This window comes from Phaseolus vulgaris, chromosome 11 (genome assembly GCF_000499845.2).
Source record: "Phaseolus vulgaris cultivar G19833 chromosome 11, P. vulgaris v2.0, whole genome shotgun sequence".
Lineage (NCBI taxonomy): Eukaryota > Viridiplantae > Streptophyta > Magnoliopsida > Fabales > Fabaceae > Phaseolus > Phaseolus vulgaris.
Genome location: NC_023749.2, coordinates 24974883 through 24999880, shown reverse-complemented (window position 1 = coordinate 24999880; position 24998 = coordinate 24974883). Strand labels below are relative to the sequence as shown.

Below are 24998 nucleotides of genomic sequence, written 5' to 3'. Positions count from 1 at the left end.
TTTTTTATTTAATTGTGTGTGTCTTGATCTCTTTCCTTACTATAAGTTGTTAGGAAAATTGATACATAAAAGTGTTTGTAAGATGTAAATTATTATGATTATAACAAAATATTTTTATACATTCTTACTTTTCTATGTTTTTCTTTCATTCTTCAAATGCACCAGCTTTCTTGTTTTGTCTCTTCCCAAGTTGTCGTTGACTCTTTAACCTACATTGTCTAAGGTATGTAAAATATTTATTTGTTATTAATATTTATTTTATTGTATTTATGATTTGTATGCTATTTCAAATTTGGCAACATTGTATGATGATATTCCGAAAGACAATCCAACCTGATCCGTAAATACACTAGTACCCATAAAGTTAAAATATATAGTTATTTGTTGTGTTATGTCAGAGAACATAACAATGGATCGAAGTTGGATCAATTACAAACGCACAACAAATGAATATGAGAATGGAGTACAACAATTTCTTGAATTTGCAAAGGTGAATGTTCCGGATAATAATGGAAGATTTTATTGCCCGTGTGTGAATTGTTTGAATGAGCGAAGACTACCGACTGAAGTTATTCGAGAGCATGTTCTTTGTGATGGTTTCCTAAAAAGTTACACAAAGTGGATATGGCATGGTGAATTAGTAGGCATACCAAGTGTTCATATGTCTGAAGTTGAAGCACAAGAAGTTGATTTAGAGATGGATGATCAACTAGAGGAAATGATCCGTGATGTAGGATATGATGCCTTCCAACATGCACATGTGTATGAAAATTTGTGTACTGATGCTGAAAAACCTTTATATCCAAGATGCACTAAGTTCACTCGATTGTCGGCGGTATTAAAATTATTTACTGTGAAGGCAAGAAATGGGTGGACAGATAAAAGTTTCACAGAATTGCTTGAGTTGTTAAGTGACATGCTTCCTGAAGATAATACGTTGCCAACACGTAATTATGATGCGAAGAAGATATTGTGTCCAATGGGTATGAAGTTTGAAAAAATTCATGCATGTCCCAATGATTGTGTGTTGTACAGGAAGGAATTTGATAAGTTACATCAATGTCCACATTGTGGGATATCACGATACAAGAAGAAATATGATGATTTTGAACATGATGTTAAGAAGGGTCCTCCTGCAAAAGTGTTGTGGTATCTTCCTATAGTTCCAAGGTTGAAAAGATTATTCAGTAATGCGAATGATGCAAAACTTGTTAGATGGCATGCAGATGAACGTAAAAAGGATGGTAATTTAAGGCATCTGGCAGATGGTTTGCAATGGAAGAAAATTGATTCCATGTTCCCAAATTTTGCCAATGATCCAAGAAACATTAGGCTTGGACTTGCAACAGATGGAATGAATCCATATGGTAACTTGAGTAGTAAACATAGTTCATGGCCTGTGTTGTTAGTGATTTATAACTTACCACCATGGTTGTGCATGAAACGCAAATATGTGATGTTATCTTTGATGATCTCTGGTCCAAGACAACCGGGAAATGACATTGATGTTTATTTGAGCCCGTTGGTTGAAGATTTGAAGATGTTATGGCAGGAAGGTGTTGATGTGTTTGATGGGTACACAGGTGAGTCCTTTAAGTTGCATGCCATGTTATTTTGTACGATCAATGACTTTCCAGCATATGGTAATTTGAGTGGATACATCACCAAAGGCCACAAAGCATGTCCTATATGTGAAGAAAACACATGTCATAATCAATTACAACATGGAAGGAAAACAGTGTACCTCGGACATCGGAGATTTCTTAAATCAAACCATCCGTATCGTAAATTAAAGAAACCATTTAATGGGTGTCAAGAAAACAAATTAGCTCCAACAGCTTTAACTGGATTGCAAGTATATGAGCGTGTGAAGGACATCCAAGTTGTGTTTGGAAAGACACAAAACAAAGCCACAGGAAGTAACATATGGAAGAAAAGGTCAATATTCTTTGATCTCCCATATTGGAGGGTGTTTGATGTGAGACATTGTATAGATGTCATGCATGTAGAGAAAAATGTGTGTGACAGTATTATCGGAACACTCCTCGATATTCAAGGGAAGACAAAAGATGGTGTCAATGCTCGTTTGGACATGGTTGAAATGGGTATAAGAGAACAATTAGCTCCACAGTCTCATGGTAAGCGCACATACTTGCCTCCGGCATGTCATACGTTGTCTAAACAAGAGAAAAAAAGTTTTTGTGAGTTTTTACAAGGCGTGAAGGTTCCACTAGGTTATTCTTCCAATTTCAAGAGACTTGTATCCATGAAAGATTTGAGATTAGTTGGCTTAAAGTCTCATGATTGTCATGTTTTGATGCAACAAATATTACCCGTGGCTATTCGAAATATATTGCCTAAGAATGTCAGATATGCCTTAACTAGATTATGCTTCTTTTTTAATGCAATATGTAGTAAAGTTTTGGACCCTGAGAAGTTGGATCAGTTACAAAATGATGTTGTAGTCATATTGTGCCAATTGGAGATGTACTTTCCTCCATCATTTTTTGATATTATGGTTCACTTGATTATTCATTTAGTTAGAGAAATTAAAATTTGTGGTCCAGTATTCTTACGATGGATGTACCCCATGGAGCGATACATGAAGATATTAAAAGGGTATGTAAAGAATCAATATCGTCCTGAAGCATCAATTGTTGAAAGATATATTGCAGAGGAAGCCATTGAGTTTTATACAGAATACTTATCAGAAGTTGAAGCTATAGGGGTACCTAAGTCTCGTTACCATGGAATAGGTGTTGGTAAGGGTACTCGAAGTGCAAAAGTTATAACATTGACACGAGATGAAGTTCTTCAAGCACATTTTTATATACTGAATAACACTAAAGAAGTCATCCCCTACTTAAATGCTCATAAAGATATTGTGAAGAGAAATAACCCACGAATGCCTGAGAAGTGGGTGATTAATGAGCACAAAAAAAGCTTCTTGAAGTGGTTTAAACAACAAGTTCAAAATGATAATACAACTTCTGATACATTAAATTGGCTAGCATCTGAGCCAAACTTTGAAGTCATAAGTTGGAGTGGTTATGATATAAACAATTTCATTTTACACAAAATTTGAAGATGAAAAAAGCACCATGCAAAATAGTGGAGTAATGGTGGTGGCTGAATCAATGCATTTCTCTAGTTCAAAAGATCAATATTCTGTTATGGCATCAATGTGCTACTTTGGTGTAATTGAAGACATCTGGATGATAGATTACACAATTTTTAGAGTGTCTGTCTTTAAATGTAAGTGGGTTGACAGTAATAGTGGCGTGAAGACTGATGATCTAGGTTTTACCTTGGTTGATCTGGAAAAGGTAGGTTATATTGAAGAGCCATTCATCATGGCATCTCAGGCAAAACAAGTGTTTTATGTTACTGATCTCACTAACAAACGGTGGTCAGTGGTTCTCCATGGAAGAATCATGCATGGTACTCATGAGAATGATAATTTAACATTCGATATAAGTGAGACTCCATCTCTCTCCACAAATATGCCAACCTTGAATGTCGATAATGAAGTAGATGATGTGCATGCCACACGTGATGATCATCATGAAGGATTGTGGGAGAATGTTCCAATTTGACAATGTAAAACATTTATTTATGTTTATCCTTTATATTTTTAATAACTATATCTTTAGTTTTTTACTAATAATTTACAATCTAATAATTTGAACAGAGATATGTCTAATCCATCTGATATCTTCCCTCCTTCACAAGATGGGGACAAGAGTCAATCATCTACCCATAAAAAAGGTAGGCGTGGGACTAGGTTGAGAGAGTTGACTATCAGCCGCGATGCTAATCAGAGATTGCCAATCCAGTTTGATATGCAGATGGGTAAAGCTTTGGGAGAGCATAGTACAAAATTTACCAGCTATGTGGCCTTGCTTGGTAGAAGCAAAGTTAGTATTCTTATTGATGATTGGGAGCATGTTCCAAAGATGGTGAAGAATCAAATTTGGCAGAGTATCATTGTACGAAATCTTAACTTATTTGTTTCATTATAAGCATACATAATTGCTATTTAACATATATAATTTATATTTATTGTACAGATCACATATGACGTCCCAAACAATAACTTATTGAGCAAAAAATGGATTTCATATGCTGGGGCACGATGGAGGGGTTTTAAGAGTGACCTTACTAGTCGTTATATTTATGGTGCATTGGGTGAAAAAAACCCATGTGAGCAAAATCAATTCCTCGATGAGGAAACATGGCAGACTTTTCGAGAAAGGCGATTAGACCCTACCTTTCAGTTAAATTAATATCATATGTTGGTTAAGTGTCTAATTATCATGCATTATAATAATTTAATTTATGTATATAATAGGCTAAGAGGAAAGTTGCACAAGAGATTCAAAAAAAGAATGTTCACCCTCACAGACTGTCTCGTGGGGGTTATGATAAATTAGAGCAAAAAATGATTAAAGAGATATCTTCCTCTCACTCCACTGAGGACTCAAATTGTAGCATTATAACCCGTCCTCCCCGACATGAAAAATGGAAAAGAGCTCGCCAAAGACCATCAGGGGATTACACATCTGAAGAAGTTCAAAGCGTAACTAAGCGCATTGTTAGTAACTTATATTGTATGTCATGTTTGAATGTTTATGTTTATTTGCACATATTTTAAAATAAGTTTTAAAAATTTGTGTTGTAGGATGAGTTGGTGGAGCAAAGCACGCAGGGATTGTTCATTCCACAAGGGCGTGAGGACATATTGACAGTTGCCATTGGTCGCCCAGAGCATCCTGGACGTGTTCGTGCTGCAGGACGAGGGGTGGGAATTCGAAAATTCTTTGGTCCTCCACCTCGGTATTATAGTAAATTACATCTTAGTGAGACCGAGATGGAATCCCTCAAAGAAGATATTAGGAAGGAAATTAAAAAGGAGGTATATTCTGAATTGAAGAAAGAGTTGTTATTAGACATGCGAGAAGAGTTAGCATCCATGTCCGTTAAACCTTCTGTTGCCCCTTCAGAGCCTTCCCCTATTCGTATAAGTACAAAGGAGAGTTGTGATGCTCCTGAAGGATCAGAGGAGGTTGGTCCTACTATCCTTGCAGACTGCGAATTGTATATTGATGATCCCCTCGAGTACTTGGTGGCCTTAGGTAATTTTTACTTTAATGATATTGTTTGATATGTTTTAGTCTAATTATATTATTTAATTTCTTTCAATTACATTATTTGTGTTAGGTAAAATGTATACATTAGGGTCAACTATCCACCACCAGAAAATTGCAGATGATATGATAAGAGTGGTTGTTGTAGACGTTCGGGATGCTGTTGCTCGAATCCCCGTGCCTACTAAGGAGGTTCAGACGGTCGGAGAAGCACCTGGGAATTTCATTCTTTGGCCAGCTAGATTAGCAAAACCAATTATGTTGAGAGTAATTTTCTTTACTTGTTTTAATTAGGCATATGTCTTTTTGTAGGTATTATAATTAATTAAATTGATATACTAGTGTTACTTAATTTTTTTATATATGCATAGAATGATACTAAAAAAGCAAAGGAAGTTGTGAATCATTCACAACAACATCCAAGTACTTTTCAGCAACTCGGTGCAATGGCAGCGACTATCAGGATGCAACCTATACAATTAGATATGCCACTGGAAGTTGTAGGCAGGACTAAAAACATCCCTTTTTTTTGTGCCAAAGGGATATTTTTGATATTCTCACCGGTACTGATATGATATGCGTATCAGTAATACAACTTTGGTTAATGTAAGTAAGCTTCCTATAATAACTTTTAATAAGTTTTAATATATTCAATATGTTATTATAACAATATTTTTTTTCAATGTTCAAGGTATTTACATCATCTGTGCATTGAGAAAAAAAAATGTTAACATATATGGGTTCCTTGACCTTGTTGCCATTCAGAGTGTTGGGAATAAAGCTAGTGAGGTGCAGATGTATTTCATAGACACATTTCAAAATGGGAACAAAGAGGTGTACTTAGCACCTTACTTGCATCAGTAAGTATACATTTATAAATTAATGCACATCTATCAAAAATTCAATTGTTGCTAATATTATTTCATCTAGTAGGGGCCATTGGCAATTGATAGTAATTATTCCTCGACAATCTCTTGTTGTTCTCTTGTGTTCATTGCACAAGAAAATTAATAGTTTGGCAATTAGAAATATACTGGATGCGTAAATTTTCAATTATTTTGTTATGTTATATGATTTTATAAATAATATAAAATTTAATGTATCTAACTATTGGTAGAGCTATGGAAGCTCATTTAAGGTTGCAAGGACTTCCACATATTGCTAAGAAGAAGCTACAATACATTGCACCAAATGTAAGTCATTCATCTTACTAGTATGAAATTGTAATGTATAAATTATTATATTATTCTATTTGTATTTAACTTGTAGTGCTCATATCAACCGGGAAACTATGAGTGCGGGTATTATTTGATGAGACATATGCATAAAATTATATCAGCTAAAATTAAGGACTCGTGGAAGGAGGTAATATATAATTAACTCAAATATGTTAAATATGTTAAATGTGTTAAATATTAATTTCATCTTCAATATTTGATTATGTAGATATTCAATGATCCATCTCCATTGAAGTTGGAAGTGCTACAAGAGGTTCGATAGCAGTGGGCATCATTTCTTTTAAGTACTGTAAATTCTCATGTTAAAACTAGTTAAATGTTTTGTATGAACTTCAACATATTCACTTTTAAGTATTTACTCTAAATGATAATTTTAGAACTAGTTAACAATTTTGTATGAATTTCAACATATTAACTTTTAGTTAAATATATCATTATTTATATGCTAGATCGTTAAGATTTTATTTTAAAAATATTTGCTTGAGAATTGTGATTATTATGCAGGGTACTTTACGCATGTAAGAAAATGAATATATCAAAAAAGAATTAAAAAAACGCATTCTATGACGGTTAAAATATTATCAATCATAGAAAATAACATATTTTATGATGGTTAAAACAATATGTGTCATAAAAAGTAATATTTTTTATGATAAGTGTAATTTTAACTGTCATAAAATGTGTTATTTTCTATGATGGTTAAAAATAAATTAGTCATATAAAGTGAATTTTCTATGATGGTTTTTTTAAATATGACATAAAAAATAAAGACTTTTTATGTTGCCTGCATCTATAACGGGTCTAAAACCGTCATAAAAAGGTATGTTTTACCCGTCATAAAATGTCATTTTTCTATTAGTGATAATACAATTTTATAAATCGGTAAATTATATTTATATATCTATATATTACATTGCATAATATAATTATTAGGTAAGGATAATTCAAAATGTTATACTCAGGCACATATTATGTATTCAAATATTTATTACCTTAAAATATATATATATATATAACTATTACTTTTATAATTTAATTATTTTTATAAGTAATTAATTAAAAATACAAAATAGTATAATATATATATAATTTTATACATATAATTTAATAACAATAGTATTGAAAACTTATATAGTCATTATTTTTATAAAAAAAATAAGTATTTATTTATTTTGAAATAAAGAAAAGTTGTTTGATTATTTATTTCATTAAATAAATAAATTATTTTTATTTATTAAAAGACAAATTATGCATATTAAAGAGTAAATTATTATATATATATATATATGTTATTTTAGAAGGAGAAGTTATTTAGTTATCTTAAAATAAAGAAAAGTTATTCAATTATTTACATTATTAAATAAATATTTTATTTTTTATTTTTTAAAGGGTAAATATATAAATACTGTCTACCTTTTTCTTTCTGAGAAAAGAGTTATTATTATTATTATAATAATTATTGAAATAAATATATATTATTAAATTATGAATTTTCTTACTAAATGTAATTTTAAAAATAAATAATTGTTTTATTTTATTGTGTATGTGATTTTTCTGTTGTGGTAATTATTTGGAAACTTTTTATGGGTGGCTTCCTACATATCATCATATTCAAAATAAAGATCTGTATATTTGTTCTATGTGTACGCTTTATGAAAATCACAAGGAATCTATTCAATATTTATTTTTTGAATGTTCTAATGTTTTGCGTATTTGGAGTTGGGTTCGACAGATTTTTCCTACTTCTCATTTCTCTAATAAGGATTATATTCTCTCTTTTATTAAAAGTGATGGTAGTCCTTTGGTTAAATTGATTAAGTTTGCTGTGATAATTTTTCTATTTGGATGATATGATGTATGAGGAATTATGCTCGATTTCAGGATAAGATTGAGGCTTTTAGGACTATTTCGGTTATTAAAGATTTAACTCGTCTAGTGGGAAATTCGTCTAAAGCTTCAATGAAGAATGATATGTTGGATTTCTACATGATCAAGTTTTTTGGTATTAATACTCGTATTGGTAAAGTTCTTCGTCCTCTTCCTATTAGATGAGAGTTTCTTTCACCAAGCTGGGTTAAAATTAACACTAACGGGGTTGCTAGGGGATATCATGGTCTTGCTATTTGTGGAGGTATTTTCCGTGAGAGTATGAGAAATTTATTGGAGCTTACTCTGCGTTTCTTGAAGTTCAGACTGCTCTGGTTGTTGAGTTTTATGGGGTTATACATGCTATGAAGGAAGCTCAAAAGATGGGGCTTACTAATGTCTGGCTAGAATGTGATTTTGCTTTTGTTTGTGTTGCGTTTATTGCTAGGACTAATGTTCCTCGGATGCTTCGTAGTTGATGAAATACTTGTCTTAATTACTGTGGAAAAATCAAGTTTAAGGTTACTTATATTTTTCGTGAAGGAAATGTGTGTGCTGATAAGTTGACTAATTTAGGATTTATTCATAGATAATCTTTTCATTGGTATAATAGACTACCATCTAGTTTGTTCTTAAAATTCTTTATGAATAGATAAGTCTACCTATGTATCGTTTTTGTTAACATATGGATTTTGGTCTAGTCCCCCATATTTTTGTATTTTATTTCTTTTTTTAATAATATTTTTTTTCATGTGATGACAAATAATTGTTGTTACTTGAGGTGTCAGCATAGTCGAGATGTCAAGTTGTATAGTGATGCATAACATGAAAGCTTTTATTTAAAAAAATATATAAAATTATAAGAATATGTATACCTAAAATAGATGTATTTATTATAATAATTATTAAAATAAAAAAATATGTGATCCGGTCGGTCATCGGTAGTCGGTGACGTCAGCAAAGGATAGCCACGTGGACCGTTCTTAGGGGAACACGTGGGCCAGGGAAGCAGACGAGTCATTGAGAAAGTCACCCAGGGGGGGTGATCGGTCGTCAGAGGATGTGCGATCAGCGCCTAGATAAGCGCCTAGAAGCCGAGGGCGTGGCGCTATGGTGCACCGATCGGTCATCCGGTGTGAGTGATGGTCATCGGGTTTTCGTGTTACACGTAGTTAAGCTGGAAACGAAGGACGTTTCCCAGCGAGAGTGTTGCATACGAACCTTGGGTGGCAGAGTATCAGAGAAAGGAGAAGTTAAGTGTTTAGTAGTGTCGTGCCCGAGAATGGCCTAAGAGAGCTAGTAAGCCAGTCGGTGATTGGTTCTCTCTTAGCCCATAACGTGCATGGCGCAAAGCAGAGGTGATCGTTCACACAGTAGGTGATGCCTGGTGCGTGCGCTTAGCCAAGCCACACTTGGTACTCACGCTGAGGTTGCACGAGACACCTAGTGAAAGAAACGCGCTAAGTTACTTCATACACGAATAACTTAGGTGCGCAACAGAGGGAGGTAAGATTCATTCTTGCAAGTTACTAGTTTACACACACAGAGAGAGAATCACAGAGTGCACACGAGTCTCGCTGAGATTCTTAGTTCTTAGTTCTTTGGTGGTTTTGCGAGGCTGACTTGAGTGTCGGAGTGCAATCGGCTGCTAGAGGCGCCGTTTGTTGTGTTTCGCAGGTTTGCTTGGAGTTCTTGTGGAGTGCTTGGAGCGTTCTTGCGGAAGACAGAGTTTAACGTGGCGAATCCTTTGACATTCGAATCCCCCGCGAGATCAATATTGAATTATAAAAATATTTTCATTGAAAGTAGTTTTAAAAATAATTTTTTATTTTATTTTATCGTAGATAATTTTTTAATATATAAATGGCTTTTTTTTGTTTTGTTGGTAGTTATTTTTGAATTTTAAAAAATAGTTATTTAAGAATAAAATTATAAGAAATTATGTGAAAAAATATATCATCTTTATATATTATTATTATTATTATTATCTAACTTCAAATATTATTATATTTAATAATATTAAAGAAACACATCTAGTATAGTGGTTTGATAATATAGTAGACTTGGGTTTTGTAACATCCTTAATTTTACTATCTCAAAAGAAATATCCCTCTTCATAGGAATTTAATATATACATCAAAAGTTTTAACAACAAAACAAAGCATTCAAATAAAACTATCTCATTCTCTATTACCTGCAATCTCATCTGCTCCCGTGTAAAACACGATCATCACAGATAAAGAAACAAACACAAACAAATAACAGGTAAGCTATCTATATAAAAAGTTTTGATATAATTTAAATTTCAAATTAATAAGCATAATTCATCAATTCTCATATGATTTCTCAAACGTCTATTACATTCATAAAATTCATCTGTCATATGTAAGACTTTTACTGACTCACAACACACAGACACTTGACTCTACTTCCGGAAGACTCGTGTATTGAAATTAGCATCCAGAGACCTGCACCTGTCATACTACTGCTGTGAAACCCACACAACCATGCACATAATTATCTCAATATCTCATCATCTTCATATGACAGGGTAAATCCATTTGATATGCTCTAATCAGTTCTTTCAAACCTCAGACTCAGCCAAATGGACCTCCTTCGACTCTCACCAACTGACTAACTTCATCTATGTGATTCCATTATATCAGTAGAGTCATGATCGTCTCATTCACAGGACACTCACAAATCAATACACCCTAATAACAATCTCAACATGGTATTTCCTTTCCTGAAAATACTACGTCTTGATCACACTTTAACCTCATTACATACATCATTTAACATATCAATGCACCACTCAATCACTTCATATTTAAACTTTTTAAACAATCCAAATATATCTCAAACTTTACTTAAACACATAAGTAATTCCAAATACATGATCTTTAAATCAGTCATCATCTGAAATCACACAACCACTTCTCATCAAACATCTCACTTAAGTAATTCAACAAAATATTCAAAAAGAACCGTTCAACTCATTCATATTATCATTCAAACACTTTCAATTCTCAATCACAAACACTTTCAACAAATTATTCACCTTAAAATTAATATAAAAGATTCAAAATCAACCATTCCAATCAATATATTACTTTACTCTTCAAAACAGACAATCCTGCAAGCAAAAACAATTGAAATTGGTGACCACGTCACCTCCACATCCAGAATAAGATTAGCTTTCCTTACCTGAACTTTAGCTGATGCTCACTAAGAACTCCAAATCTACCTAAAAGCTTAAAGGTAATTAACCTGCACCACATAGTCCTAATCAAAATCTACATGTAAAACTCATAGACAACCTATCAAGTTCAAAATTTGACTCAAAGAAAAGGGCCAAAAATGAACTTATTCTGCTTAGGATTTTGATCGGGCAATCTTGTAGAGTTCATTGCCAGGAGTCCAATGGCAGACTCCGATCTCCGATCGTCAAACAGATGAATGAGGAGATCAGAATCTTAGAGAGAAGGAAGAGGAAGGAAAAGGGAAACTTTTAGAGAGATAGTAGTTATTTTAAAATGAAACCTGAATAACTGAAATTTCTATTTATATGTCATTTTCATTTTAATAATAAAATATTCAGGTATCATTTAAAATATTCTAATTTTTGTTGTTTATTTTAAAAATTTGGCTTAACACAGGTGCATGCAGAATTTGACTAATTATATCATGTGACAAATTTGTTTCTTCGGATTTAGTTAAGGTACATGCATTTTGAACAGGTGTTTATGTTCGAAATGCTGAAAGTACAAAGGAAACCTTGCCAAATTCTCTATAAATTTAGAAGTAATGCTTGAGAAATTAGTTTGCTAAATCTGCTTAAATGAGCACTAGAGTTTTTTGTTTTTTTGTCAATTAACACCAGAGTTGGCAACGGTATCCATATAAATACGACTTTTTTTTTAAAAGAGATGGGTATAAAATAAGTAGTAACCTAATTACATGTGATCATTTCCATTATATCATAAAATAAATAGAACCTCTCTTTACATGTGTGCCGAATAAGTCCAGCATTAAACGTGTATTCTTTAATTGCAAGAACCTCTGCGCTCAGTGCTGGATAGTTTAAGATAAATAAATAAAATTAAAACTAATCAAATTTTGAGGGTACAAACCAAAGTACCAAACTTGTATGCAACAAGTTGAAACAAACTCTTGTATATAAATAACCTTTCGGGAGGTTCATATAAACTCACTATAGTTTTAAGTTGAAAATTTTCCTATGTACATGCAGAATAAGTCCTGACATCAATAATATCAAAACTGTCTATATATATATATAACCTTGGGGAGGTTCATATTATTTAACTATATATAGTTTCGTAGTTAAAATTTTCCTATGTACGTAGAGAATAATAAGTCTTGGCATTTATAAGTCTAAAAGCTGTCTTTAATGTTTCACTCCTTCCGCCTGTATGCCAGAATCTGAAGCAGCAGAAAAGGGTAAAAAAAATTAGTCAGTACTTGAACAAGTAATAATATTGGGTGAAAAATAAGTCTTGATTGATACTCACCAAATGCGCCCTCTGAGATATGCATTTGGATTTAAGTTCTGCCAAAGATTCATGCCCTTGCAAAGTTTCCAGTTCATCTTTGCTAGGATCTATAATCAGCGTTGTTAGCTCATCAAAGGATGAAATCTCATCAAATGACTTGTCACAAACTGTACTGTAGCATCCTTTAACTGCCAGTATCTCAACTTCTTCAATTGGCAAAGATGTCTGGCGAGCAACATACTATGCAGAAAAAGGATTCATAAAAAAAATTAGAAAATCATCATCAGGCTTAAAATTGGATCATCCAGAAAAGACATCATGCAGTCACTTTCATTAATAAGAGAGCATTGGGAAAGTAAAAGCTTGTTATACATACTGAAAAACATGCTTTTATTGCGTAAATATCAACAACTTCTAGTAAGCATGAATCAATGAAGTCTGGTATTGATTTCACAACGTTGTTAAAATTAACTTGACTACAAATTATCATTGCAAGAAACAAGTGATCAAAGAGAACCTCACCTCACAAAGGTGCTTCACAGACAAAATTGGTCGACAGCAAAGGTGTGGCTGCTGCAAGCTTGGTGTACTTTGTTTGTCCAGAGACAAAAGAATGAGATGGACATCTAACTGCAAAAATGAATATAGCCTCTATAAATTGAACTGAAACTGGGATATATTCATCATTATAGAGGGAATTCAGCCGTAAGCTGTACCTCATCAGTGTTTTCATTCAAGTTACGGAGATAATCAACTAACTTAGCCAAGCGGCTACTGCGGGCAGTTTTGCTATTGATACCATTGCCACTGCCACTGCCATGCCGTGTGTGACTCCTAAAACCACCCCTTCCCCAAGTTAGCTTTTGATGTTTTGACAACGGTCTAGAAGAAATTCCTCGATTCTCTCTTATATCCACATCACTTTCCATGCATCCACCATCAGGACTTGCTGTGGATGACGATGGCTGAGAAGGACGACCTCTGATCCGCCTCTTTCGCCTTCTGTGCCTAATTTCTGTACATCGCTCATCTGTGGAAGATGAGTCCTTTTCATTATTGTCATTTTCATCCTCATTATCTTCAGATCCTTGATTATCAATTACTTGGTTTTGTCTCCTAGAAAGAACATTGCGTTGATTCCGCTGTGATCTTGTTACAAATGAACTAGGTGTCTCTCTACGTCTCTTAACCAGTGCTTCAGATTGTCGTTGAACAACTTTTGCAATTGAAGCTTGAATCTGTCAGAAAAGCTATCAAATGACAACCTAGTAACAAAGTACTCTTGAACATGCTAAGATCTGACTATTTAGAGAATGTTGTTGACGAGTGATAAAATTCAAATAAGGATAACTATGAACAGTAAGCAAATATAAATTGATGGATGAGAATTTTGGGGCCACCAAGCCACTAGATAGTCAACAAATCTGATTTTAAAGAAAAAGCAAAGATCATCAACAATACGAGCATTCCCCTCAAAAGCTATGATTTGAGCCTTCATAATCCAGGAGTGTGATGCAGTCAATAACAATTTCGCCGTGAAACTTTCCTTACTGGTGTAACTATTGTACACGATACATCTGAAAGTTGAAGCATACTTAAAAATGATTACTCAAAAAAATATTTACCAGCTTATTGCGGTTCTTGTCCTCTTCACGAAACTCAAGCTCCTAGCAGGTGTGATATAAGTAGTTAAACATTGTGAAAGTTTACATTAAATACAAAACAAGTGAACTTATACCTCTTCCTCGTACTTCTCGATGTCAGGATATAAAGCTGCAATTAGAGCATCGTAGTTCGGATCATCTCTCAAAGAACGACGACTGGCACAGTGTGTCCGACAAGCAGGACATTCATTGTTCCTGAATTACACAATAAATTAATAATCTAGTTGCATATAGTTTTTCTGATAAAAGAAAATCTAGTTACATAATAAGTGTGTCCTGAATTACACAATACATTATAGCTATAGTTTTTCTGATAAAAGACAAAATAGGCAAGAAGAAGACCTAGTTTATAATTATCAGGAGCACATTAACATAAAAGAAAAAATCTGGAATAGCTTCATTTCACCTACCCTAGTCTCATCGACTTGTCAATGCATTCCCTGCAAAACCGGTGCAAGCATTCCATAACTGTTCGTGTCTTCTTAATAATACCTGTTAGAGGAAACAGAAGAAATACTTAGTAATTTCTTCAACGAACAGGACGTTTTTATTAGAACTCGGGTATAACATGAATAGCAGATTTAAAAAAATTCGTTCAAGGATAAAATCCAGCTCTACCAGGTAAAACCATAAATAAGACTAAAGGCACCAAAAACAATGGCCAATCAACATTATGGTAGACGTACAAACACCAGATACAGTGAAAAAACATATAAAATTGCATTCATTAAACAAACTATTCAGGCAACATTGAGATCTTAAATCTTTTTGAAATTTTATTTCAAAAACATGACTCAACAAAGTAATATGCATTTCAAATAAAAACTTATTTAGTCATTCATAAACTTGAGCTGCTGCAACGGAATCACTCTTCCCTGCTTTATGTAACAAATTTAGAGTTTTAGTTTAAACACTGTTCAAAAGCCTTGAAGCACCGAAAATATCTTGAGATCGTACAAGATATTTTCTTTCGTCGTACATGATATTTTCTTTCGTGTTTGTAAGTTTGCGTTGATATTTGGCACACCTTCACAAAAATATCTGTGAAATGAAGTTGCAAATCTCACACAGTTGCCCCGAGTGCACACTCCCAAATGACCTTTGAGCAGAGTATTGGAAAGTGACAACAGAAGCCATGAGAATGAAAGCTGATCTTACTGGTCCTAAATAAGAAATGCATCCGTCTCGGCGAAGACCATAATCTCACTGAAGCAAAACAACAAATGGGTTTTGGGATTGACAATCAATTAAATCATCATAATCAGTGAACTTTGATCACCGCCTTGATTGGCTACTTCAAAATCAGAAAATTCTTCCCATCAAGAAAAACAACAATGGAATAAAACAAAGACACAAGTCTAGAAACAGGAAAGCTGAAGTTTAAAACAGATTTGACTGTGAATACATGCCTCAGGGTCAAAACAAGCTGATGATACCAAATTAAATTAGACTTTATGGTAGTAGAGAAAATGGTAGAAAGCAAGAGAAAACAGAAATTCAAGAAAGATTGATCATTGAGAATTGTAGTTATGATTGATAAAGAACTTGTGTGGTTCTTGTATGTACAGGAGCTGTTACAAGTTGTCAGAGATGCCTCTTCTGACTGACCAACCAATCACTAATTTTCTAATGAACTTCGTATCACGCTTATACAAATTCAATTATAAGAAAATTGCAGCTTTGCTGACACTACAGCACAGACAGTGCTATTAAAATGAGCTAACAGTATAAACTCTACTGGAGGGGAATCCACACTTTTTTGCTTTTGGTAATAATGTTCCAGAATACTATTTAAATCACAGGAGAGATCTTTGCATCTTGGACTGGGAGATTTAAAAGGGACAAAAACTGTGGCACAGTGGTAGTAGGAAAGAATTCCACTCAAAGTGATTTGATGTGAAATACATCCAAAACAACTAAATCTAATAAGACCCTTCAATACTTCTCTTCAATTCAAATTTCAAACCTTCCTCTCCTTCCACCCAACCAAATATAGCACAAAAACAGGTTTATCATAAAATTCCTTTTTCTATCCAAATCCACCCACCCAGTGATATCCATTTCTGGTATACACATACCACCACCAGCTTCTCTCATCCAAATAAAACATAAAAGCAGCATTATCAAAGAAGACACCAACGTCGAAATTAAGTGTTAAAGAGAAAATGTCTGTTGAGGCTTGAATACTGATCTCTTTATCATAGTATACAACAAAGATCAACCTTGAGTTTCTTTGTAAGTTGGTTTGAGATGTACTCATCAAACATGTCCAAGAGTCAATGTCACAATGCATATTTTTTGAAGATGATAGAGTAGTTGTGCAGAAAAAATAGGGAAACACATGGTTTCGAAGGACCTAGAAGTATGGTTTCCATGTTTAGCATAATGCACCAATAATAGTAACATTAACAACACCAGTCATAATCCACCATGAGATTCCTTTGATAATATTCTCACGTGTCCTAATCTCCATCCACCATTTTTTCACATGGCTAAACCTACATGATCTACTTTCATCTCCGATGCATGCCTTCCTTACGGCAACCAAGAAGAAAAAAAATATATTCTCGCTTATAGTTTAATAGCAGAGTTGTACCAAGAGCTATCGGACAAGATAAAAAACACATACCAAGGCAAATTGGACATTGGACTTCTTTGCGTATTTCCAGAAGTTCTAAAAATACAAATCTGCAAACAAAGCATGAACATAACTTATTTATACAAACTTAATAGGAAAAAAAATTAATATTCCAGATCTAAATAATGTAATTTATAGCTGGTATATTCTAATTGGGTAGCCACAAAAATATTCACTAACTTAATAGCTAATATTAATTTGTTAAACAGAGCTAAGTTGCTATATGATTGTAAGAAAAGACTTCATGGACACTACTCATAGCCGCCAGAAAAGGACGAAATGCAGTTTTCAAACTTAAGTGGCTGCTTGCAGATACCCATTGTGTGAACTTTCATTTGAGATAGTTAATTTGCTTTTGTATAAAAAAGAAAAAAGATGCAATCCTTTTAAAGAAGGTTAATTATGACAAAAGAATTTCATATTGAATGCACCTTTATAGTAATTCATTGATGGACACAAACTTTAAATTCAAATAAAAATATCTGTGATCCCAACCCAAAAGAAAATTACAGCAATACCATTGTTATTTCCAATTCTTCAGTAAGGACAAAACTAAACCTAAATTTAGTTTATGATCCCAGTCATGCTTCTCATTTTCGTCACAATTTTGAATATCTAATAGCTAGCTGATAGAGATCCATCAGTTGGTTAAATTAATTTCTTTCTTCACCAAAATACAAGATACAACGTTAGAATTTCAGCAATTGTTTGTAATAAAATCTGCGACCACAACCAAAACTATTCTAACCTAACCTACGATAGGAACAAAATAAACACTAAGCAACCTCCTATTCAACTGCAACCACTTCAACAAAAAATGATCACCAATCCAAAACTTCACGCAAAAAGTGATAAATCATATTCTGATTCAGAAATTAAAAAACACATTTCAAAACCACTTCGAGCGAGATCTTCATGCTAATCAACATCACACAAAGCAACGCAGAAAAACACTTAGGATTCAGAGCTAGGACCTAATACCAAAACCTATGCTAAAACTAAAACAACAACGTCGCACACACGCAACAAGAAGACGAAAATCGAAACATGCAAACGACGAATCAAATCGGAGGAATTTGGAAACAGAAGGCCTTCGTAACTCGAACAACACGAACTGGATCAAAACGGTAGCATAGAGAAGCAATATATAAAATAAAAGCTAGATAATTCGTATGATGCAAGCTGAGAGATATAGTACTCAGAATTGTCTTCGGAGGGAGAGGACGGAGGACGGTGAGAATCTGAGAAGAGAATGAAGTCACAATAAGAAGAAGAAAAAAAGAAGAAAATAGAAGAATCTATAAGGAAGGAAGGGGAATATAAAAAAAACCTGAACCGTTTGATTCGTAATTATCCTCTTCTTGTTGTTGTGCTTCTTCTTCTTCGATTTTTTCTTGGTGGTGGTGTTTGGTGTGACGGTGGTGATCGTGAGGAGAATCGGGGAAAGAACGTTTCTGAGCGGGCATTGCTATTGGTATGGATGGCAACTTCACTGTGTGTGGTGGTGGTGGCGAGAGCAGGGAGAAGGGAAGAGGAGGATCAGCCACTCGAGATGGAAGCGCAGGAATGAGATTCGCAATTCGCAATTTTGGTGTCAATGCCTTTCTCTCTCTCTATGTATTTCCTTGTAGCGTGTTATGTGCTGTAATGATGATGTAGTTAGGTGAATTTCACGTAGATAAATGGATTTTATTTTTATTTAATATACATGGTGTAAGGTTTAGATACATGTTTTTAGGGGGTGATTTGATGCATAGATAAGATAATATGATATTATTGGATAGATAAAAAATAAAAATATAAAAGATAACAAAGTTATATTTGATATATGAAAGATTTAACCTTTTCAAAAAATGTTAATTTTTTAAAAACAGGAACTAAATTACACAAAACTTATACTTTACTTATATAACTATTTTTATATTATTAAAAATTATATAAAAAATTTAAATTATAATTAATATCTTAAAAAAATTATTATTATTATTTAATTTAATACTTTAATAAATAATGTAATTTAAATTTATATGTTACAATAATTGTATAAATACATATGATATAAGATAAGATAATAAGTTAAGTAATAGATTATGATATATATTATCTTATAAACTAATTTTAATAAAATTATATATATTTTATTTTATTTACAGAATTTCTTTTTCTTAAGATTATAAATAAAATACATAGCATTTATGAATAAATATTATTATTCAAATACTTTTAATATTTTTATTTGCATCAATGAAGATCTATTGAGTAAAAAAATACTTTTATCATTGTTTCTGTCGATTGACTCGATTATCTTCGCGCGCCTACATCGATCACACGCCCGTTATTCCTGCTTTCGTTTGTGTCTTTCTTCTATCAAACACCTGAAAATGCAAAGATAAAGGGCGCCCTAGAGGCCGTTTGAACTCTTACGCTCAAGTCAGTGTAGGGCTAGGAAACATCAAAGTAAGCTGTAAAAAGTGTTAGAATATATGGCCTTAAACGAGATGGAAGGTGAATTGTTTAAGAGGGATTTTTGAAATCTTTTTGAGTTTTAACAAAATTCTTTGTATGAATCCATAACAGAAATTAGGTTAGCCAAGAATAAGAGCAATAAAACAGCAAAGCAGCAGAAAAACAATCAGTTGTTTTTGCGAAACAATCGATTGTTTATACCAGTAAAAACTAAAAACAGAATGTAAATGAGTTTAAGGGTAAGAAAAAGATACACCAACAGTTTATACTGGTTAACTCTTAAACCAAGAGCTACATCCAGTCCCCAGAAAACCACTGGGTAATCCACTAAGTAAACAAACCAGATTACAACACACAATCCACCAAAGCAGTGACCTTGAACCCTTCAAGAAACACACCCACTTTGGCAAATCACACACCAAGAGTATTGATCTTGATCCCTCAAGAGCACACAACACTATTTGGCAACACAACACCAGAAATACAGAAGATTGAGAAAAGATTACACTTATTTACAGAACAATCTGAAATCAATACAAATGCAATCCTATTCCACTCGCTTAGAAAACCCAAAGCTTTGATGTGAATGTTCAAATCTTGAATCAACTCTTTCACAACTGAAAAACTCAAATATGTTTCCTTTATTTGTTTGAAAACATAAACAAACTATTTTTATTTTCCAAAGATTGATCAAAGCATTTAATGAAGGAGTGTATTCAGTTGGAAATCATTTAAAGCACATTCAACTACCAAAACAGAATTCTATTAGGATTTTCAAAGAAACAATTGGTTGAAACCACGAAACAACCGATTGTTTGGTTTGGCAGTTGAGTCAACCAAACTCAAACAGTTTTCAACCTTTTCAAAAACTCCTAAGAGTAAAACAACCGGTTGATTCGACAAAACAACAGGTTGTTTTTCACTTAGTTTGAAAAACACTTTATTTAAAAAAGATTTAAAACACATTAGCTTTAGATTCAACAAAGGAGTGGATTACATATAAAGCTACCATGATCCCTCCCAAAACACAACAACAACACAGCCTTGCATCAAACACAAAGGATTTGGATTCTTCAAAGCATAATTTGAATTCTTTAAAGCACTTGATCACTCTTGATCAACAATCTCCCCCTATTTGATGAAGACAAATCCCTGGTTGCTTGTGTTGGTCTTTGTTTGAATCTGAAGCAGCACCTGCAAAGCAAAACTTATGCATACCAGAGCATCTTTAACAGCAGGTTAAAATAGCACATTAACTAGTTTTCTGCATGAACGCAAAAAAACCAGCATAAACACAATACTATATCAGACAAACAATCGGTTGTTTCCTCGAATCAATCGGTTGTTTCTATCAGCAGAAGCAGAAAATCAACCTTAAAAGCATAAATTAAAGAGATTTAACAGTTTGAAACAGATCGTAGAGCAACACACAACCAATTCTCTCCCTATTTCTCTTCACAAATAGACTTTATGCATAGAAAACAGTTTAAGAGAGATTTTGAGAGTCAAGAATGCCTAACTCATTTCTTAAAAAGAAAAACTTGTCTTTTGGCAAAGGTTTTGTGAATATATCAGCAAGCTGTAGTTTTGTTTCAATGAACTTCATTTCACAATCTCCATTGTTCACATGATCTTTTATGAAGTGATGACGAATCTCAATGTGCTTTGTTCTTGAGTGTTGAATCTAATTTTTGGTGAGATTTATAACACTTGTGTTGTCACAAAGCAAAGGAACCTTGTTAATCTTCAATCCAAAATCTGCAAGCTGCTGTTTAAGCCAAAGAACTTGTGCACAACAGCTCCCAGCAGCAATGTATTTAGCTTCTGCAGTGGAAAGAGCTACACAAGCTTGTTTCTTACTATGCCAATAAATGAAACTTGATCCAAGAAGATGACAAGTGTCACTTATGCTTTTTCGGTCCAGCTTACATCCTACAAAGTCAGAATCTGAATATCCAATTAAATGTATAGGTGAGTAAGAAGGATGCCATAGACCAACATTGGTAGTTCCTTTGAGATATTTGAGAATTCTTTTGGCAGCCTTGAAGTGAGATTCCTTTGGATTTGCTTGATATCTTGCGCAAAAACATACGACAAACATGATATCCGGTCTACTTGTTGTGAGATAGAGTAAAGAACCAATTAAGCCTCTATATTTTGTTTGATCTACCTCTTTTCCAGCAGCATCTGCATCCATATAACAACTTGAAGACAGAGGTGTGCTAGCTTCCTTGCAACTCTCCATCTCAAATTTCTTGAGGATTTCTTTGCAATACTTTGATTGACATAAGAAAAATCCATCCTTTGATTGTTTAACCTATAGTCCAAGAAAGAAGGAAAGCTCTCCCATCATGGACATTTCAAACTCACCTTGCATTGCAGCAACAAACTTCTCACACAAATTATCTTTGGTAGCACCAAAAATGATGTCATCAACATAGATTTGGACCAAAATAATTTCAGAATTTGCTTTCTTGATGAAAAAAGTTTTGTCAATCATTCCTCTTTCATAGCCATGAGATAAAAGGAAGTTGCTAAGCCTCTCATACCACTACCTTGGAGCTTGCTTAAGCCTATACAAATCCTTTTTCAACTTAAAAACATGATTGGGATGTTGATGATCCTCAAAACTCGGTGGTTGCTCAACATACACTTCTTCATTGATGAAACCATTGAGAAAAGCACTCTTCACATCCATTTGAAAGAGTTTGAATCCACTCATACAAGCAAAGGCCAGCAACAACCTCACAGCTTCCAACCTTGCAACAGGGGCAAAGGTTTCACCATAGTCAATTCCTTCCTTTTGATTGTAGCCTTTGGCAACTAGCCTTGCCTTGTTTCTAGTAATTACTCCATCCTCATCTAGCTTGTTTCTGAATACCCATTTAGATCCAATGACATTCATCTCATCTGTCTTGGGGACAAGAAACCACACATAATTTATAGCAAACTGATTCAGCTCTTCATGCATTAATTTTTCATCTTGAAGAGCTTTTTCAATAGACTTTGGTTCAACTTGAGAGACAAAAGCAATGTGCCTGCAGAAGTTTGAGATAGAGCTACGTGTAGAAACACCCTCCTTTATCTGCCCAATGATGTTCTCCACTGACAGATCCCTTGGTATTCTCCATTCCTTAGGCAACTCATCCTGCTGCAGAATTTCAACCGGTTGTTTCGATGAATCAATCGGTTGTTTTTCTGGACAGCTATCTAATTTCTGCATAATGATGTTCTGTTCATCCTCTTCAGTGTTGATCTGTGAGGGATTCAAGACTTTGTGATCAACTTCATCAAATACCACATGAACATATTCTTCTACAATCATGAGCCTCTTGTTGTAGACTCTATAAGCACTCTATTCATCACATAGCAAAAGGTGCTAACAGCATCAACCCAAAAGTACTTGGGTAGGGAAGACTCACTTAGCATGGTTCTTGCTAATTCCTCTAGAGATATGTTCTTTCTTTCCACTACCCCATTCTGTTGAGGGGTTCTTGGTGCAGAAAAATTGTTCAAGATCCTAGTTTTCTCACAAAATTTGCTGAATTTCTCATTTTGGAATTCTCCTCCATGATCACTTCTTATTGAACCAATACTGAAGTTTCTTGTGTTTTGTAAGGCTCTTGCAAGCTTCTTGAAAGCCGAGAAAGCATCACTCTTTGATTCTAAGAAGAGTGTCCATGTGTACCTAGAAAAATCATCTACAATAACAAGAGCATAATAGTTGCCACCAAGACTCATGGTTCTTGAAGGTCCAAATAAATCCATGTGGAGCAGCTCAAGGGGTCTTGAAGATGAAACAACATTTTTAAGTTCGAAGGAATTTTTAACTTGTTTCCCCTTTTGACATGCTTCACATATGTGGTCCTTCTCAAACTTAAGTTTGGGCAACCCAATCAAAAGATCTTTTGAGATTAATTTGTTTAATTGATTCATGTGAATGTGAGCAATTCTTCTATGTCATAACCAAGATTCACCATGCTTAGAAAGAAGACAATTAATAGAACAAGGAGAAGAAATATCCAAGAGATAGACATTGTTGATTCTCTTACCAATCAACATTACCTCTTTTGAGTTGGGAAGGCAGATTTCACAAAAGTTTGTCTTGAAGATGACTTGATAGCCTTTGTCCCACAGTTGGCTAATGCTAAGCAAGTTGTGTTTTAGTCCCTCCACATACAAGACATCATGAATAAGTAAGATACTCTTGTCTCCTATAGAGCCTCTTCCAAGAATTCTTCCTTTGTTGTTGTCTCCATATGTTACATGGCCTTCTTGTTTGAAGATGATGCTCACAAACTTAGATTTATCTTTTGTCATGTGTTTTGAGCAGTCACTGTCCAGATACCACTGTTGCATGCTTTCCATCAATTTTCCCTACAAAAGACAATTTCAAGTACAAAGATTTGGTCCCCTTATAAATGTGGGTCCTTTTGATTTACATTCATCACTGGAAACTCCAGAATCTTTAGGAATCCATCTCATAATGCCTTTAGGAACAAAATATTTCCTAATTTTACAAAATCTAACTGAATGGCCTATTTTCATGCAGTAGAAGCATGTAACAACCGGTTGTTTCGATTTAACAATCGGTTGTTTTCTGGCAGTTTTGAAAATGACTTCGGAAACTTATCTTGCTTGTTTTGTGGATTAAAACATAATCCTACTTTTCCAAAAACACAATTTTGAGATGCCAAGACATTCTCAAAGTTGGATTTACCCTTTGAAAGCTTATCCACAGTTCTTACAAGATAATGAACTTTATTTTCAAGATTTTCACAATTTTCACAAACAAGAGAGTCACACTTGCAAAAAGAGTTTTTGTAAAGAATTTCAAGATTTTCAAAATTTGTTTTTGAATTTTCCAACTCTTCTTCCAGTGATTTAACTCTGTTTTCAAGCCAGTTGTTCATTTCCTTCAACCGGTTATTCAAGAGAGCCAATTAGTTAGCTTCTTCATGAGTTTTTTTAAAGGCTTGAAGTAATTGACTATAGTTTTCAGCATTTAAAGAAGCATAATAACTTACGCTACTTTCATGCTTGAATCATCCTCCTTTTTGGCCATAAAACACAGATTGAGACCTTTTTTTATTTTGCCTCCTTTTTCTTCTTGTTTGACTTCTTGTCTTTACTTTCTTTATTTCAGTGATACTCTCATGAGTTTCTTTAAGTGTATCCCACATCTCCTTAGCAGATTCACATTTTGAGATCCTGAAAAATTATTTAGGGTGTGTTTGGATTAGGGAGTGGATGTGTGAGGATTTGAGGGAGTGGATGTGTGAGGATGTGAGAAGAAAGTGTGAAGAAAGTGAGGTTGTTTGGATTGGGGTATGTTAGAGTGGATGTGTGAGGAAAATTTATTTTTGTGAGTGATGAGATGATTGTGAGGAAATTTTGATTTTTTTTAAATGTGTAAAATGTAAGTTTACAAATTTACCCTTATCTTTAAAAATATTTGAATAATA

The 24998-nt window shown here is 33.7% G+C and overlaps 4 protein-coding genes across 6 annotated transcripts; 2 read left to right on the top strand and 2 right to left on the bottom strand.

Moving 5' to 3' along the window:
- The first annotated feature begins 661 nt into the window (after positions 1-661).
- Positions 662-3085, top strand: LOC137837883 (uncharacterized). The gene has a single exon (XM_068647051.1). It carries the CDS (start codon positions 662-664, stop codon positions 3083-3085), a length of 2424 nt encoding a protein of 807 aa, XP_068503152.1.
- A 1356-nt stretch (positions 3086-4441) lies between these two features.
- LOC137837876 (uncharacterized) lies at positions 4442-6505 on the top strand. Its single transcript, XM_068647039.1, has 8 exons — positions 4442-4594; positions 4682-5135; positions 5221-5414; positions 5519-5753; positions 5839-6007; positions 6081-6188; positions 6265-6340; positions 6417-6505. Exons 1-4 carry the CDS (start codon positions 4442-4444, stop codon positions 5720-5722), a joined length of 1005 nt encoding a protein of 334 aa, XP_068503140.1. The 3' UTR covers positions 5723-5753; positions 5839-6007; positions 6081-6188; positions 6265-6340; positions 6417-6505.
- Positions 6506-12411: 5906 nt separating this feature from the next.
- LOC137824034 (putative E3 ubiquitin-protein ligase RING1a) lies at positions 12412-18739 on the bottom strand. 3 transcript variants are annotated; one of them, XM_068629460.1, is made up of 10 exons: positions 18398-18739; positions 18266-18308; positions 17059-17117; positions 14840-14921; positions 14504-14624; positions 14391-14432; positions 13482-14003; positions 13288-13395; positions 12784-13005; positions 12412-12694 (listed from the first exon to the last, which is right to left on the bottom strand). In XM_068629460.1, the coding sequence occupies exons 1-10, from the start codon at positions 18531-18533 to the stop codon at positions 12668-12670; spliced, it is 1362 nt and encodes a 453-aa protein (XP_068485561.1). In that variant the 5' UTR covers positions 18534-18739; the 3' UTR covers positions 12412-12667. The 3 variants fall into 3 exon arrangements, with proteins under 3 accessions (XP_068485561.1, XP_068485568.1, XP_068485574.1); XM_068629467.1 differs by lacking the exon at positions 17059-17117 and having other exon boundaries at positions 18398-18710; XM_068629473.1 differs by lacking the exons at positions 17059-17117; positions 18266-18308; positions 18398-18739 and adding an exon at positions 15457-15635.
- A 2478-nt stretch (positions 18740-21217) lies between these two features.
- On the bottom strand, positions 21218-21778 carry LOC137837867 (secreted RxLR effector protein 161-like). Its single transcript, XM_068647027.1, has one exon. The coding sequence runs from the start codon at positions 21776-21778 to the stop codon at positions 21218-21220; it is 561 nt and encodes a 186-aa protein (XP_068503128.1).
- Positions 21779-24998: the final 3220 nt, after the last annotated feature.